The 16,994-nt window shown below is 27.5% G+C and overlaps 2 protein-coding genes across 2 annotated transcripts in view; both read right to left on the bottom strand.

Moving 5' to 3' along the window:
* LOC136078126 (uncharacterized) overlaps window positions 1-16,994 on the bottom strand; it is a 134,106-nt gene that overhangs the window by 41,357 nt on the left and 75,755 nt on the right. The window lies entirely within an intron of this gene.
* Window positions 13,462-16,950, bottom strand: LOC136077833 (polyunsaturated fatty acid 5-lipoxygenase-like). Its single transcript, XM_065791986.1, has 9 exons — window positions 16,812-16,950; window positions 16,110-16,266; window positions 15,918-16,027; window positions 15,344-15,533; window positions 14,896-15,272; window positions 14,656-14,759; window positions 14,389-14,494; window positions 14,103-14,306; window positions 13,462-13,723 (listed from the first exon to the last, which is right to left on the bottom strand). The coding sequence occupies exons 1-9, from the start codon at window positions 16,914-16,916 to the stop codon at window positions 13,490-13,492; spliced, it is 1,587 nt and encodes a 528-aa protein (XP_065648058.1). The 5' UTR covers window positions 16,917-16,950; the 3' UTR covers window positions 13,462-13,489.

Genomic DNA, 16,994 nt, shown 5'->3' with positions numbered 1-16,994 from the left:
CTTTTTAAGTGATTTTATAAAAAAAAAACTCTTATGTCTCCTTGTACTGCTAAAACAAATAAATGAATTTGCATAAAAACGGCTATTTTCATAGCCACAAATCTTTTTAAAAACATTAAATGGCATAAAATATTGATCAGTTAATTGAGAAATTCGTTGTTATAATAATAAATAGAAAATTTTATTTTGCAGACTTGTTTTTTTGTTTGTTTTACTTTTGCTAAGAAATGTAAACAAGCACCAATGTTGCTTTTTATAGAACCTTTAAGGATATTATTTAAATATTAGGATTTTTATAGAGCCTCTGATAACAATAAAATTGTATTTGGGATCTAGCGTGTAATCAGGGGTGATACTGGGTGATTTTCTTAAACCTCATCTATTTTTCATAGGTTATATACCACTGGATATATAAAAAAATGTATTTTTCCCAAAAACTGTCATTAGGACACTATAATTTTAAAAAACATTTGATTACCTTATGTACCTAATGTATTAGATTATTAGTTCATCAAATTTGGTTTAAGGACCTCTAAAATTTGAAAAAAACTCCCTAAATTTGTTGTCCCTTCCTCTTAATGGGTGCATGGGGGAGCCTTTATATGTGTAGTGGTTAGATCGTTTGCATTAGAAGCAATAGATCAGTGGTTTAATGTCTGCTCTTAGCATATTTACATCATCTTTAAAGTAAGAAATCTTAACAAAAACCTTTATTTGACACCTATTTACTTGGGTGTATGCTGTTGTAATTTAAGCTTGACTTGATTAAGCTCAGAGCTGTGCTATATATATATATATATATATATATATATATATATATATATATATATATATATATATATATATATATATATATATATATATATATATATATATATATATGTCAAATAGCTAATACAAGAGAGGACTAGAATTTTTTTTCATATATAAAGTATTTTTTAATATAAATTCTAAATTTTTTGAATGTTTGTTTTCTGGTTTTGATATTTTTAGCCATAATTTCATTTAAAGTTTTAATTTTCACGAGTTTGAGTATGGTAACATTGTATATATATATATATATATATATATATATATATATATATATATATATATATATATATATATATATATATATATATATATATATATATATATATATATATATATATATATATATATATATATATATATATATATATATATATATATATATATATATATATATATATATATATATATATATATATATATATATATATATATATATATAAATTAGTAAAAAGCACTTATCTAACTTTTTCTTCAACTTGAAGTTTCACCATAGCTGGATCATCAGGAAGAGTTACCTTAGGGAACTGTTCCAGATGATCCAGCAATGGTGAAACTTCTAGTTGAAGAAAAAGTTGAGATAAGTGCTTTTTTTACTAATTTATTATTGCTCTGTTCTTTAAGAACATTGAGCACTCTATTTTTAAAATACACTAACATAATTTACATATATATATATATATATATATATATATATATATATATATATATATATATATATATATATATATATATATATATATATATATATATATATGTATGTATATATATAATACATACAATTTATAGTAGGGTGACCTGACTGAGGTAGGAGCTCCTTAAACTTGGATGGCAATCTTCCTAGTGGTAGTGTCACAATAAAAATTTCCAGTTCTGACCTTAATGAAACAACACTCTCTCTCACTACAAATCAATCAGAGCAGAAAGTTAACCTGAAAATATTTGTTTATTATAAATTTAAAACTATTTTGTGTATATTTGAATTTTGTATTACATTTTGATCAGGGTCCTTTGGATTTAAATTCTTATGAGCATTACCCATGACTTATTGACACAAACAAATCAAAACATTTTCTTAAATTAATATTTTTAATGACAAATAAATAACTGAGTTACTATGCCAAGTATGTTTTTACGAATTTGTGGCTATGAAAATAGCCGTTTTTGAATGTGATATCACATTAAACTATTTATTCAAATCCAATTGATGTTTTTTTCATTTTCGAACGGAGTGATTTTGACTTTGTTTGATTCTCTTTAAGTTTGTGGATACTTAGTTTTTCTTTTGCATATGAAAAAGATCTCACTCTAACATAAAGTGTAACCAGATGATAAAATAAGTTTAAAGACAGTTCTTTGGATACTTGATTTAAGCAAAGACTATGAAGTTCAGATATGCTTGCCATAACAACACTGTTTTTTAAAATTTCGGTTACAATCAGTTCTGAATCAATTTTTTTTGCAAAACCATTACTTTGTTGGCGAAAGAGAAGCTCAACTTTTGTAAAGATTTCTAAAACTGGAGGAGACACTTTCCACAAACCACCTCGATTTTTAGCATCTACAAATTTTTGGTAAGACTTAGTGGATGTTTCAGGATTCTTAAAAATATGTTCTATTTTACCAGCATTAAGAAGTGTAAGGCAGTCTGTGCTTAACTTTTGCTGCCATAACCGCGAACTGCGAACTCTGCAATAAAATGTACTGAATACATAACCACTTAGATACAAGATAATTTCTTTATCTCTATCTGAAAGTTCATCTGACGATAAATCATTTGAATTTACAAACGAATTATTGAAAAATGAGTTTGTAAGAAATGCTAAAACATGATTGCATAGTTCATAGCCAAGAAGTCTAGTTGTTTTTTTAGTCAGACTGTTAATGAAAATTCCTCCATCACAATTAATATCTTTGTAAAATTGAGGATAAAACTTTTCTGCATCGCCATTATCTTTAAAACTAGCTATTGTTGCCTCTAATAGAGATAGGGTTTTTTGTGAATTTTCTAATAGCATTGCATGATTAATTCTTAACTCATTTCTATACAAATCAGGATAGCATTCGTCTTCAATCAAGGTAGTAATGCTTTTATCAAGCAGACTTTTAAATTCGCTGAGAAGAATAGGTGGTTGAGAATTTTGTAATGTTAAATCCAAAGAGATACTTTGATGTTTTGAATTTGTATGCCTTGTAAGGCCTCTTTGAGATATGCACTTCTTAGAGCAAATTGTGCAAGAAAATGTGCTTTCAACAGGTTCACTAGACAACTCTAACACCAAGGCGTCTAAATCTTTATTAAAATTTTCGTCTGCAAAAAGAAAATCATTTTCCAAAGAAAAAAATAATGTTTCAATATCAAATTCACTATCGAACTCTTTTCCGTTTCCATACTTTGTGCACTCTGTTCCTAGCCGTTCGACAGTTTTCAAGTGTTTTTAACGAATATTAGAAAAATCACATAATACGGCCCGAGTGACCAGACTATCTATTTCTTATGACTATGGTTAAACGGAATTCCGAACTTGTTTAAATTTCCGGATTTGTTTAAAACTATAGGATCAATATACTTTTAATTTTGTGAAATCTAAATTTTTAAACTTTTATACTTTTGTCAACAATATTAAATGTAGCATTTTTATCTAGCTTCAAAAATTCTCTCGTAGTTACCTGTAACTAGAATTTGTAGTTACAATTTTGTAAAGACAGCGAATTTTTGAGCCATTTAAGAATAATCCTGTTATTATTTATAATATATTTTGTTCTTCCAAGCAATAAGAATCCAATTGCAGAAATTTTGAGGATGCAATATAAATTCATATGCCAATGCTCGGCAAATGTTTTCCTCAATCTCCATAGCCTTTCACTTTCACCAAGTCAATGTTTCAATCGGCGTAGTTCTTGATGAGACATCCGCATTAACTTTGGCTAATTCTTGCACACTAAAAAAAACCCTAAGGTTATATCACATATCCTACCCTTAAAGGTAGAAAATTATAATCTTTAAGGTAGAACATTATACACTAAAGTTAGCAATTTTTTTGTTTTTTTTGTTTACATTTGTCGTAAGATAAATACTATATATTAAAAGAACAAACAAACAAGGCTTCTGAAAGAAGATCATAATGATTTTATTAGTAAAAAATTTATTAGTAAAGTCTTGTCAACAAGCACGGTTTTTGTTTATACAATATAAAATATAAACTTTTCTATTTTACAATGATCTTTATAAAATAAAGAACTAAACAAACAGGAGCTCAAAGAAGAAGATGAAGACCACAATAAATCATCGCAATCTTTTCATAGAACCCCTATATATTTTTGTTAGAATATAGTTATTAATTTAAATAACCTTAAACTGCTGCGCTTATCAGTAAATCAAATAGAGATTAAAAAAAACTGAAAAAATCAAATCAAATAACTCAAGCCCTACTCAAGCTCAAATTAAAATAAAAATTTTTTTTTGTTTTATTAGAAACTTAAATGACCTTAATGACTTTGCCATACATTTAAATCCTTTTTGATATTCCATATATTTGGTCCTCGATATGGAATGCTGTATTCAGTATATTTATTAAAGTTTTGAGGTAGTTTGCATGTATTTCTTATAATTACTCTAAGATAATTGTTTCGTTTTTACTTAATTCAAACTTGTTATTAAAGTTTTCAGGAGAACTATTGGTAAAATAAAACATAAAAGTTAAATGCTGATAGATTTTTATTTCAAGAACATAAATCATTTTCACATCTTTCATTATAGGTATAGCGTGTTCACGCTTATTTTTAGAGTAAATAATTCTGCACGCGAGCTCTTGTAAGTTATATAATTTTATTTTAAGTTTTGATGGTTGCGTACTTGCCCATAATATATATGCATAGCTGATGAAGCAATGAAGTAGTCTAAAGTATATTAGATTAAGACTTCACTGATAAACAAACGAAATCGATACATTATACCAACTACATTGGTGATCTTAGATTGAATATATCTTATTTAAGGAAGCCGGGATAAATTTTCATGAACAAAATTTCCTAAGAAACTTATACAGGCCAGTTTTTTAATTAATTTATTAATTAAGATGAGGTCAAGCAACTTATAAGGAAGGTTTTCTTCTTGTGTTTTTTTATGGAATAATATATAGTTTGTTTTCTTTGAGTTAAGCGAGAGTTTATTAGCCCTAAACCAAATATTTACTTTATTCAGTTGATTACTCATGTCTGCATATAATTTCTTGATGTACATTTTTAGTAAAAATAGATTTGTATTATCAGCAAACATGACTGAATTCAGTTTTGAAGATGCATTGCAAAAATCATTTATATAAATTAAAAATAGGAGTGAACCAAGGATAAATCCTTGGGGTACTCCACATAAAACATTTAATACTCCAGATTGTATATTGAATAAAAATTAATTATAAGTTTTCTATAGGTAAGATAAATTATAATCCAATTGCAAGTTTTATTAGTATACCATAGTTCTTAAGTTTATCTAATAGAATGGAGTGGTCAACTGTATCAAATGCTTTTGATTTCAATAGAAATTCCTGAAGTAAATTTGTTTTTTTAAGACCATTAGTTATTTGATTAACTAATTTTAAAGTAATTATAGATTCTATTATAAATTACACGTTCAAAAAGTTTTGAAAATACAGAAAGCATTATATTTATATATATATATATATATATTATATAGTTATATATATATATAGTTATATATATATATATATAGTTAAGTGATTTTCTACTAATATATAATTGCTCTGTTCTTTTAAGAACATTGAGCACTCTATTGTGTAGAATACTTTTTAAAGTTGTTTAAATATATATATATATATATATATATATATATATATATATATATATATATATATATATATATATATATATATATATATATATATATATATATATATAAACTATTTAAACAAATAAATATAATGATAAACAAATGCATGCAATCAGAATAATTTCCAATTTGGGCTGTTATACACACTCCCAAGCATTATTTTTAGTTTAAATATAATGAATGTTTATCAAATTAAATGTCTATTAAATTCTTATGTTTATGTTCAAAATTAATAAAAACATATCTCCTAAAAATTATGATTTATAAAATGACAAGTAATAAATATAATTTGATTCAAGAGAATTTTCAAAATGATGCCAAGCCTCTGAAAGAGCGATGGTGTCGTGTAATTTTTAATATTTAAAAATTCTTTTAGTTATTCAAAATTTTGTCTAATATTTATATGTAAAACTGAAAAGGACCGTTTATTTTTTTTAAAAGGATCAATATATGGTGTGTCAAATAAGTTCGTTTGAGTTTCCTAGAAAACATATATGTTTTCTTCAGACAGGTCATTTATAAGGTTACTTCAAATTATATTCTATAATTATAGTTTTTTTTTTTTTTTTTTTTGGGTTTACAATGTTAGTCGTGATACATAATAATATAAGTCATAATGCAATTACGTAAATGATACAATTCAGCGTACTAACAATATAAAACTAGGTTTCCGAAAGAAGATCATAAGGATCTTATCATCGAAACCTTTAAAATTAAAAAGATATATTTATAATATATATATATATATATATATATATATATATATATATATATATATATATATATATATATATATATATATATATATATATATATATATATATATATATATATATATATATATATTGAAGATTTAACGTATTAAAATTTAACGTACTTAACATAATACAGTATACTAACATTTTAATATATAATAAGATAGAATTTTAGAATGTTTTCCATAGAGAGAATGAATTTTTTAAACTTAGTTTTAAAGTCAGGAAGAGCAATAGAAGAATCAAAATTTGCTAATACTGTTTTATTCCAAATGTGGGGTGCACAATATGCAAAACAAAATTGATTAAACTTTGTTCTACAAATAGGTTTATTTAAAAAAAACATTATTTCTTAATGCTTATTTATTTATTGGTTTTAAAGAAAAAAGGTCGTTAAAAACAAATAAAGATAAATCGTTTTTCCATATAAAAAAAAAACATAAAACATTAAACATGTTCAGTTTATAAACATCTAGTACCTTCATATAATCAAAAAAATATTTTAAATGTGAAAATCGATCCGCATAGTTAACTACGCGGATTGCATGTTTTTAACGGCGATAAAGATGTTGTAGTTTACTTTTCTCCGTACTTCCCAGGCGATTATTTAATTATTTTTATAATTGTGTAAAAATGAATAATAGAGTTAGGTTAAGTTTTTTTTGTTTAGATAATTCGGGGCTTTATATAAAATGCAAATATTTTGGGAATTTCGGTGCATACATGTTCAATATGTTTTCTCCAAGTAATATTCTCTTCAAGACCTAAAAATTTTATAACAGTATCTCTTTTTATTATAGTTTCATCAATATAAATTTGAGGCATATCATTTGGTAAAAAACATTTTTTTGCGCAGGAGTGAAAAATAATCCACTTTGTTTCGTTAATATTTAAAGTTAATTTATTAGCTTTAAACCAATTAAAAATATGATTGAAGCTACTTGTTTGTAGTTGAAAGAATTCATAAATATCAGTATGAGATAAGAAAAGATTAGTACCATCACTGAACATTATACTTTTCAATTTGGGAACTTGGTTTATATTGTTTATATAGATTAAAAATAATAGTGATCCGAGAATAGAACCTTGTGGAACACCACAGGTTATGCTAGGGGTTCACTTTGCTGACCATCGTTACTATACGCAAGCAGTTTTCGATTTGTTAAATAGCTTTCAAATCATTTTAAGATCTTATTGTTTAAACCATAATATTTAATTTTTTAGATTAAATTGTGATGATCAACCGTATCAAAAGCATTTTATTAGGTTATGATTGAATGGGTCGCCTTCTTTATGGAAAAATACTTTGATGAATAGATGCTCTGAAAATTTTAAAAATAATATTTTTTAATTGTTCGTAGCAATCTATAACAATATTTCCGTTTATTTCATCTGCACCAGTTGCTTTATTCTTTTTTAAAGATTTGAAAGCTTTCTCAAACTCATCAAATGATAGTTCGGCCGATAATTATTTTTTTTATTTTTTTATTTCATTTAGGTGCCCCAAGAAGTTCTTACTTTTTTTCACAGAGCACCGCTGATGAGAATTTAATTGGAAGCTTACGCCTCCTTCCTAACCAATGTTGCAAGACTTGCCCAGAGGTGGGGTTTGAACCACGGCCCCTTTTTCTGAGGCAAGTGCCCTTCCACTGCACCACGGCTGCTCAAGATCAAGTATCTTTATCAATAGGTATCAAAAAATCATAAAATGAGGTTTGGGTTTTTGGTATTTTACTTGACCAAGTTAATCCAATTTTAGTGATATCTAATGAACTCATGAGCTATTATTTGTGGTTCATACAAGATATTGATATTGACCACTTGAATTCAAAATATAACTTTTATATAACAAATATATTTTGAGATCAGAGATAATTTTTAAGCATTTGTAGCATAGAGATTGAGCGTGTTTTTTGTTTTCCAGTAATTTCTTTCAATATTTGCCATGTGCGTTTCGAATCATTTTTAGCTTTATTAATCAATTTTGAATAGTAAGTTTTTTTTTAATTTTTTGGATTTTTTCAAACAGATTTTTGAGATCTTTGTAAACTTTTTCATTAGCTATTATTTTTGCTTTCAAATATTTTATGTATAGTTTTTGTTTAGTTTTGGATGATTTTTTGAATCCCTTGGTAATCCAGGGATTATTAAAACATTTTGTTTTTAATGTAATTGTATCATGTTTCACCACGAACATACACTGCCTCTAATTACCTACAATAACTACACTGTTTCTTTTAAGCCTACTTTTTATTACAGTTCTTTTTCATAAAAAGTTTAGAAAACTTTTTTGAGCATCTACCATCAACCATGCAGGGGCTCATATGCACCACAGTTGATGTTTCAGATAGGATACTTCCACACATTGTACAAACTCCTAACTTAAGTATGTTCATACCCCCTCCCCCCAAAAAAAAAAAAATTAGAAAAAGAAGGTGGTGTAAATTTGGCATACTCATAACTTTTGTAATTTACAAATTTTTCTACGAAATTTAAATTTAGTTTAAGATAGTAAAGTTGAAAATTTTACTACACCAGTGCCCTCACTTTTGGGGGGCAAGCGTTTTAGGGCTTTTTTTCTCCAGGCCTCTGCCATCCCAAATTTTTGCAAGGTTTCTTTATTTGGCATAGGTATGAACATACTTAAGTTTGGAGTTTGCACAGTGTGTGAAATTATCCTATCTGAAACATCAAAAAAGAGTGCGGTTGCCCATGCAGTCACTTTATCTAAACATCCACCATGGACTATTTTTCGTATAAAAGTATCATAAAGTTCTTTGTAATTCTTCAGATTTGGCATTTATCTGCATTTTGATTTTTATTATCAGCAGCTATTGTAAACAATTTATGTGAGTGTGAAAGGCCTCTATTCTGGAATACAATAACATATTTCTATGGTATTAGTTTTTCAAATATATGTTTTTTGGTTAAGCCAAAAAATATTCTCTTCTTTACTTTGACGTCACTTTGTTAAAGCCATTGCTCTCTGGATCCATGGCTTTGACAAAGTTTTTTGAGTCTTAGTTTTATATGAAGTGGTGGCAGGAAAATGCCACCACTTCATATAAAACGATTCCTTGATGAAACAAATTTAGCACTGCACTATCCTGGAGTAAAAGTTTCAAGCAGGAGCCAGTTACTTTTCACATAGTACTCCTGTGTTGTCCGGCTGTCCCACAAACATAAAAGGTCTTTACACTAAGTTTCACGGGAGTCAATAAACAGACGCCAATCATCACGGCTATGTTTAAAATCAAAAAGCAAAAACATTCTTTCAAGATCTGAACAAAAGCACAGCCGATGAACTAAGTCTAAAAACAGACTTACAGTTCAGAACTTCGGCTACAAAAGGATGTAACTTGCACATCACCAGCAACCAAATTCCATTGTTTAAGTCTTGATGCTAACAGTTCTGTCTTGTCTTTGACAAATATAAGTCCGTTACCAAATCATTAAAATCTTGCTGATTGAGTAGATGAGGCACAGACGTACATTCTTCAGGCTGGTATTCAGTATCAGATGAAGAATTTTCTTGTTCTGATTTATCTTTATCTGAAGGTGCTATAATTTGCTTATCTATGGGTGGCATGGGAACTGGCAATTCGGACCTATGTGGAACTGATTTTATAGCAGGTGCTACAGCGGGATAATCTATTTTGTTTCTTGTTTTTAAGCTTAGTCCAATAATTTGCTTAAGTCAAAAATAGAAGTCATTCACATTATTTTGTTGTTCACGCCATACCCTATGAACATATTCCTACCATTAAACTACGATGCCAGCTCCAAAGAACAGTTACTACAGCAAGTATGTGGGGCCCATTTTTTGTCCTAATCACCTATGGGGCATCCAAAATAATGAAAATATGCGGTCTTTATCAAATGTGTTATTGTTTTGCGATGTCCTACACGAGTAAAAAACCCACAAATGTAGAAGAACAAGTCTGGGTTATTTACGCATCCTCTGGAGCTCATGCTGAATTAGTATATAAAATAATAACAAACTTACAACAATTGTTCGTTTACTTTGAAATGATTCAAACTACTTCTTTGTAGATTTTCAAAACCTTTTTCAAAGATTTCTAAGCTGTTACCAAATCAAGTGCACGCAAGATATTTAATTACTATATTTATTCTATACCAAACATTGTTTGAAATTTAGTGAAATTTAGAAAATTAGTGCAATTAATACAATGTATACACAATAAATACAAATAATATGAAATTTAACATTAATGACATATATACATTTATATTGCATATGTATGCAGCATCATAACTGTTTTTATTTTCAAAATCGTATTTTTAGTTGGTTGTATTTTCCCCTTTAACCGTAAAATTATAATGCAATCTGTTTGTTTTATTAGCTTTAGCTTTGATTAATATAATTGGGTAATGAATATACTCATTAAAATTGCAGCGAATCTGTATATCTGTAAGATTGAGGGGTCATTTTTAGACTTTGTATTATTAAAAATGCGTTTAAATGTGAAAAGAAGTGGTGTGGATGTCAAAGAAACCTGACCTGATAGAAAGAAACTGATGGTATTTTCGGAATCAGCACCCAAAAATTAGAAAAGTACAGTACCTGGCTTCCAAGCTTACCAGAGTAATCAATATTGTATAAATTACAAAAAAAGCTAACTTAAAATAATAAAAAATTAAAACTTCTCTGCTACTGACAACCGTAAGGACAAACGCTTTGTGATTATGCTGCAATAGTTGTTAGTATTAATAGTTAGTAAAAGTTAAATTAAGATCCCATTTTAGGCTAACACCAGTGTGAAATAGGCCCTAGCCTCTTTCTTTTCAATGGATGTTTTTAGAGTAAGGCATCATTACACTTTTAGATTTCTGATATTAAGTTGAAGAGCATTGATTTTTGAGCAATGATTTTTTTTTAAATATATTTTTTTATAAATTTCGGTTGGCTGTAGCTAGTTGATTTTATCATTTTTTTAAATAAGAATCGTTTTAGTCTACTCTCTCCTATGTACTGCTTAAAAACAGTACGCGAGCACTGATCTCAAAAAATAACTGGATAGCGTTTTCGGCAAATTTTTCAAAGCCAGTTTTGGCCTCCCAAAATGGCGGCGGATGACGAACTTTTGCTATACCCTTTTATATAAAAATAAATGTACAAGCCTCAAATAAAAATATAAATTTCAGTTTTACATAAAAACTATTTTTGAAAGAAACGCAATATTACATATTTACGTAAATTTCTAAAATATATATATAATACTTTGTATTATATATATATTTTAACTAGTATTATACCAAATTAGTAAAGAACATACAAGAAACTATTATTATCTAGAACCTAGTAGTAAACTATTAGGTTCCACAAATAGAAACATGCTGACAAAGTTATGGTGTGGAGTTGCATATCCGTGTTCGGTACAGGACGGCTTCATATGTCGAAGGTATTATGAGACAAGATCAATACAGAAATCCAAAATCAACTTTTCCACAAATGAGGGAATGGTTTGGACAAGGAAGAGAAATATTTATGCAGAATGGCACTCCATGCCATACTGCGAAATCAGTGATGGCGTTTCTTCATACTCTTGGCATAGCTGTTTGGCATAGTTGACTAGACGGGGAACAGTCCCGACCTCAACCCAATAGAGGGATTGTGGATCGAACTAAAGCGCGAAGTTTTAAAGGTGTTCTCCGCTCACGTATCAAACGTGATCTGATGGAACCTCTGATACGAGTATGGCATCATGACGAACGTCTCAAACGACTTGCTGCCGAATTTATTCGGGGTATGCCAAGACGTGTTGCTCAAGTCATCAAGAACAAAGGGGGATCAACTCAATATTAAAGACTGTTTGATGATAAAAACTTATCATATACTAACTAATTATCATATATGTACATGTAGTTATATACCTTACATACTTTTGTGCAAGCATTGCTGTTATTTTGCAATAAATTTGCTATTCAAAACATAATTTGTACAAAAAATAAAAATTTCTAATTCTTTGTCCAGCACTGTAGGATACTTTTAGAAATTAAAGATTTAACTGTGATTTTGGAAGACTTTATTGTTTAAAGATTGTGTTTTCTATTGTGTTATCAACCTTATAGGGTTATCAATCTATTGTATTATCAACATTTTAGGCAATTTTCATTGTTTATTTTTTTCCAATTGATAACTGATAATTAGTTTAAATTAGACTTGTATTTAATGAATAATCAAAAATGATAGTTTGTTTTTCATAATTCTGTGTGCAAAAGGAAAAGGGAGATGAGTCAAAAAATGTCAAAAGTTAGTTATACACGACATTCGAATAATAATATTATTAAGCATCACAAAAAAAGTTAAATTTTAAATATCCCTTCAAAAAATGAGCACTCGATTCATCAAATAAGGCTTAAAATTTTACTTTTCAAAAAAGTTGCAACTGCACCAATTTTATATTGCTTTTGCTGTAAAGTTTAAAAAACATACTAAAACGTTTATATACGTTTTAAACATGTCTTGTGTTCATCGGGAAAGCTAAAAAAAAATATTAATTTACGTAAGAAAAAAATCTTAGTGGCAACATTGTGAGCTACATGCTCAAAAATGTCTTGGAGACAATACCCTCCAAGTTTCTTCTCAGCTCTATTTCCTAGAGTCTGCGAATAAAAAAGTGAGAGTAATGGTTTACCATTACTCGTGACGTGTTCCGACAAAACAACAATTAATAATAAATACTATGGTTTAAAAACAAATTAGTATATTTTTGAAAAAGTTTTAGAAATCTATTCGCGTTTAAAACTTGTGTTTTTATTGAACAATAATTCTAAAACGTAGCGCCATACTTGTATTTTAAACTTAAATGGTTAATAAATTGTTTAAATGGTAACAAGATAAACGTGTGCAACTATGTTTTAATTTGTATGAAACCACAGCATAGCGTGCAACTATTTTAATTTTCAATGCATAAATGAAAAAGCACAAACAAACTTTGTTAAAATCTTGGGAAGGATCAAACGTAATATTGCAGTTCAAAAAGAAACAAAATAATATATTTTAACAAAGAATAAACAAAGACATTAACGTTATTATGCAATATATTTTCATTTATACGTGAATACTATTCGTCAACCATTTAGGTTCAATGTACTGGAATGTGAGTTGACCAAGTTTTTTTCGTTTAGCATTGTTTGTCTCCATTTTTTTCTGTACGCAACTATTTAATTTGCTATACGTTTTATAAACAAGATGTTTGAACTTTTCGTCAACTACTTTATCAGAATAATCAAATAAACGATTTACTCTAAAACTATCAAGAATTTGAGCAAAACTTGTGATATCCTAACATAAAAAATACAAAAGTATAAAACTATGTATGTTAAGAACATTAGTAATTAAAACAATATGGAACAAAAATAAATTGTAGCATGGTGCTTAACTTTAGATTAGAAAGTCTTTTTAGCATTGTAAAAATACCCTTAAAAAAAATTGATTTAAAGAATGAGCTGTGGGAAACATTATACCTTTTCAAAAAGTTATTACACCCATGAACATTGATCATTTACTTCTCAAAAAAATTTTGAATTATTTTTTTACAGGTTATTAAAGCTTTTTGCAGTGTCATACTGTAAATTGATAATTAAAAAAGTAACTATAAAGGCTGAGATTCATTCTATATTCAAGGATCACAAGCAGTTATCTAAATATTTTAACACCTTACCACAGCAAGTTCAAGAGAAGGCAAGTTATGTGGGTAGTTATCTAAAAATTCAGGATCTGAGTAAAGTTTAGTTGGTCGAACTGGTATAAATGTATGAGAAGCAGCATAGTTTGAAGAACTATGTATTACATTAAACCATAAAAATCGATAAACAAATGTGACTAACTGATCTTTTGAGATAAATGTGTCTGGAAAGTCTTTAACCTAAAAAAAATTAACCTTAATTTATATTTATTAATACCTTAATTAATTATTATTAAAAAAAATATTGTATTTTTACTTCTACCTTTCCTTTACCCCCGTCTGGTTTTAGTTTACCAGTTATGGATAACTCGTTTGCATAGCTCTGTAGTTCTGCATCAGACTGTACTTGGGCGTCATTATCATAATAACTGCAAATTATAGTTACACATTTAAAATAAATGTAAAATTTTTATTCTATAATATAAATAATGATATATTCAAGATAATACAGGAAAAAAAAGTGTTTGTGCGCGTGCTTGCGTGTGGATGTGTCTGTGTATTTGTGTGTGTGTTACATTAAAACACTTGCAGGTCGATGAAACTTGAACTAAAATCGAAAAGCTCTTCACTAATAATTTTTCCATCTTCTCGAAACGGGTAATAATCTACTTGAAGATCGTATAGCCCTTGTTTCTAAGTTAAATTAACATAAAAAAGTCAAATATTGATTACAAAATCTGAGTTCTTTTTCATTTTTTTCTATTATAATATATTTGACCAACTAAGATTATACAATTTTATTTATAAACTCTCATAACAAACGCCTAACTTTAATAACATCCCTTAAGTGAGGCTCAAACTCATATTGACCATAGTAAGCTTCCTCGTATGCTTGTTTTGATAGCTTTATAAATCCATTATGACCCATGGCAAAAAGTCTATGGCCCATTGAATTATTTGAAACCAGAGCATGATAGGAAAGACTTATGTGAGAAGTTGTACCAACGCAATGCCATTGAAAAAAATCGTATAGAGGATGTTGTATGCTTAAATGTCTTCGAAACGTCAAACAAAATATAGTAGAATGAAAGTGAATAAATCCTAAATGCACTTTACTATCGCAAATATCTTGATCTGAAATTTCTACCATAGCTCTTGCAAGCAACCATTTATCTTCCAATGATGATGGGGTATAAACGGGTGAACCTATTTAAAAATTGTTCAAAAAATAATATTTATAATGATTTAAAATAAGTTGTAAATTGCAAATAACAAACTTGGTTTGTAATCTATTTGAATTGCAGCAACTTTTAGTTCTCTTTCAACTAATACAAATAGCGTTATAGGCGATGTAACTTTTATCAACGGTCTTCTATTTGATGAATCTTTATCAGAAACATCAGGAATAGTTTCAATATCATTGTATGATTCATGATATAAAACAAAAAGACTTTCTTGCTCCACAGCCTACAATTTATTTAAGATAATATGTAATATATATATATATATATATATATATATATATATATATATATATATATATATATATATATATATATATATATATATATATATATATATATATATATATATATATATATATATATATATATATATATATATGTATACAGTGCTATGGTCAGTGGATCTGAGGCCCTCCATTAAAACACTGTCATTAGGGTCTTAAATTCTTAAAAAATTTTCTATTAGATATTACTGGAAAAAAAAACTCTTTTATTTTGCAAATGGGTCCCCTAAAACTGCTGGTTCCCTTCCCCAGAATCCCCCAATATATATATACATAAATATATATATATATAAAATACAAAAGTTGTTAACTTATCAACTTACCTCACTAAGAGATAATATTGAGCCTTCACTTGCCGAACAAATATATTCGTCAAAGTCATAGTCTTTGTTTAACAATTCAAGCAATGTGCTTTCAGGGAAACCAATTTCCTCTAAATAAATTTAACTATTTACACAATTGTAAAACATGGTCAAGGCAACTATTGTTAAAATCATAAACAGTTAAAAACCTACCGTTTCGTGTTACTTTACGTAAGTGAAATGGGCATGATCCAGCAAGCCTTCTTTGAGCAAAAATTTTATTAGATTTCCAAAGCTCATTTTCAGTTACGTCAGTAAATGTTTCTCGATAAAGACTCGGTTTATCAAAATACATAGGTGCTTTTAACGACTAAAAATTTTATATATATATATATATATATATATATATATATATATATATATATATATATATATATATATATATATATATATATATATATATATATATATATATATATATATATATATATATATATATATATATATATATATATATACATCCTCAACTTGTTGCTTTCACGTTTAACGCAGGTATGGCCAAAATTTTTGAGTTTTTTGTAGATATTTATATATATATATATATATATATATATATATATATATATATATATATATCTCAAAAAAGATTTTATATATATATTTTTTAATTTTTAATGAAAAGAACGCGAATCAAAATGTATGAGTGTTTAATATCAAAAAAAGTGTCTTTAAAAATGAAAATAAAAATAAGAGACAAGAAACTTGTTAATGTTAAAGAAACATTAGTTCTTTTTAAGGTAACTACTAAATTTTTTTATAATAATTATTTTTATAAAAAGATATTGGTTTATAGTTTATAAAGCCAACTTGATTTAACTAAATAATCAAGCGATACTTAATAAGTAATGCACATACCCTAACTACATTATCAAAAGCAATTTTCAGTTGGTGGTACGTCTCGATGTTGTCAAATTTAAATTTTGAAAAAGTTTTTTTAATGTTTTCTGCAGCTTTGCTCATTACATTAGTTGTCCACGTTTGGTAGAGAATCAGCCAGGAAAGATATTCCATTGGGTTGAGTACTGCAGCAAACAGAAC

This window comes from Hydra vulgaris, chromosome 03 (assembly GCF_038396675.1).
Source record: "Hydra vulgaris chromosome 03, alternate assembly HydraT2T_AEP".
Classification (NCBI taxonomy): Eukaryota; Metazoa; Cnidaria; class Hydrozoa; order Anthoathecata; family Hydridae; genus Hydra; species Hydra vulgaris.
This window is presented reverse-complemented; position numbering and strand designations above follow the sequence as displayed.

Coding starts and splice junctions, on each gene's coding strand:
- LOC136077833 (XM_065791986.1), bottom strand. CDS start 16,916: ATGAGCAAAGCTGCAGAAAACATTAAAAAAACTTTTTCAAAATTTAAA. Junction 15,534..15,917: donor CAATATTATCTCTTAGTGAG/GTAAGTTGATAA, acceptor AATAAATTGTAG/GCTGTGGAGCAAGAAAGTCT. Junction 14,307..14,388: donor CAGACGGGGGTAAAGGAAAG/GTAGAAGTAAAA, acceptor AATTTTTTTTAG/GTTAAAGACTTTCCAGACAC.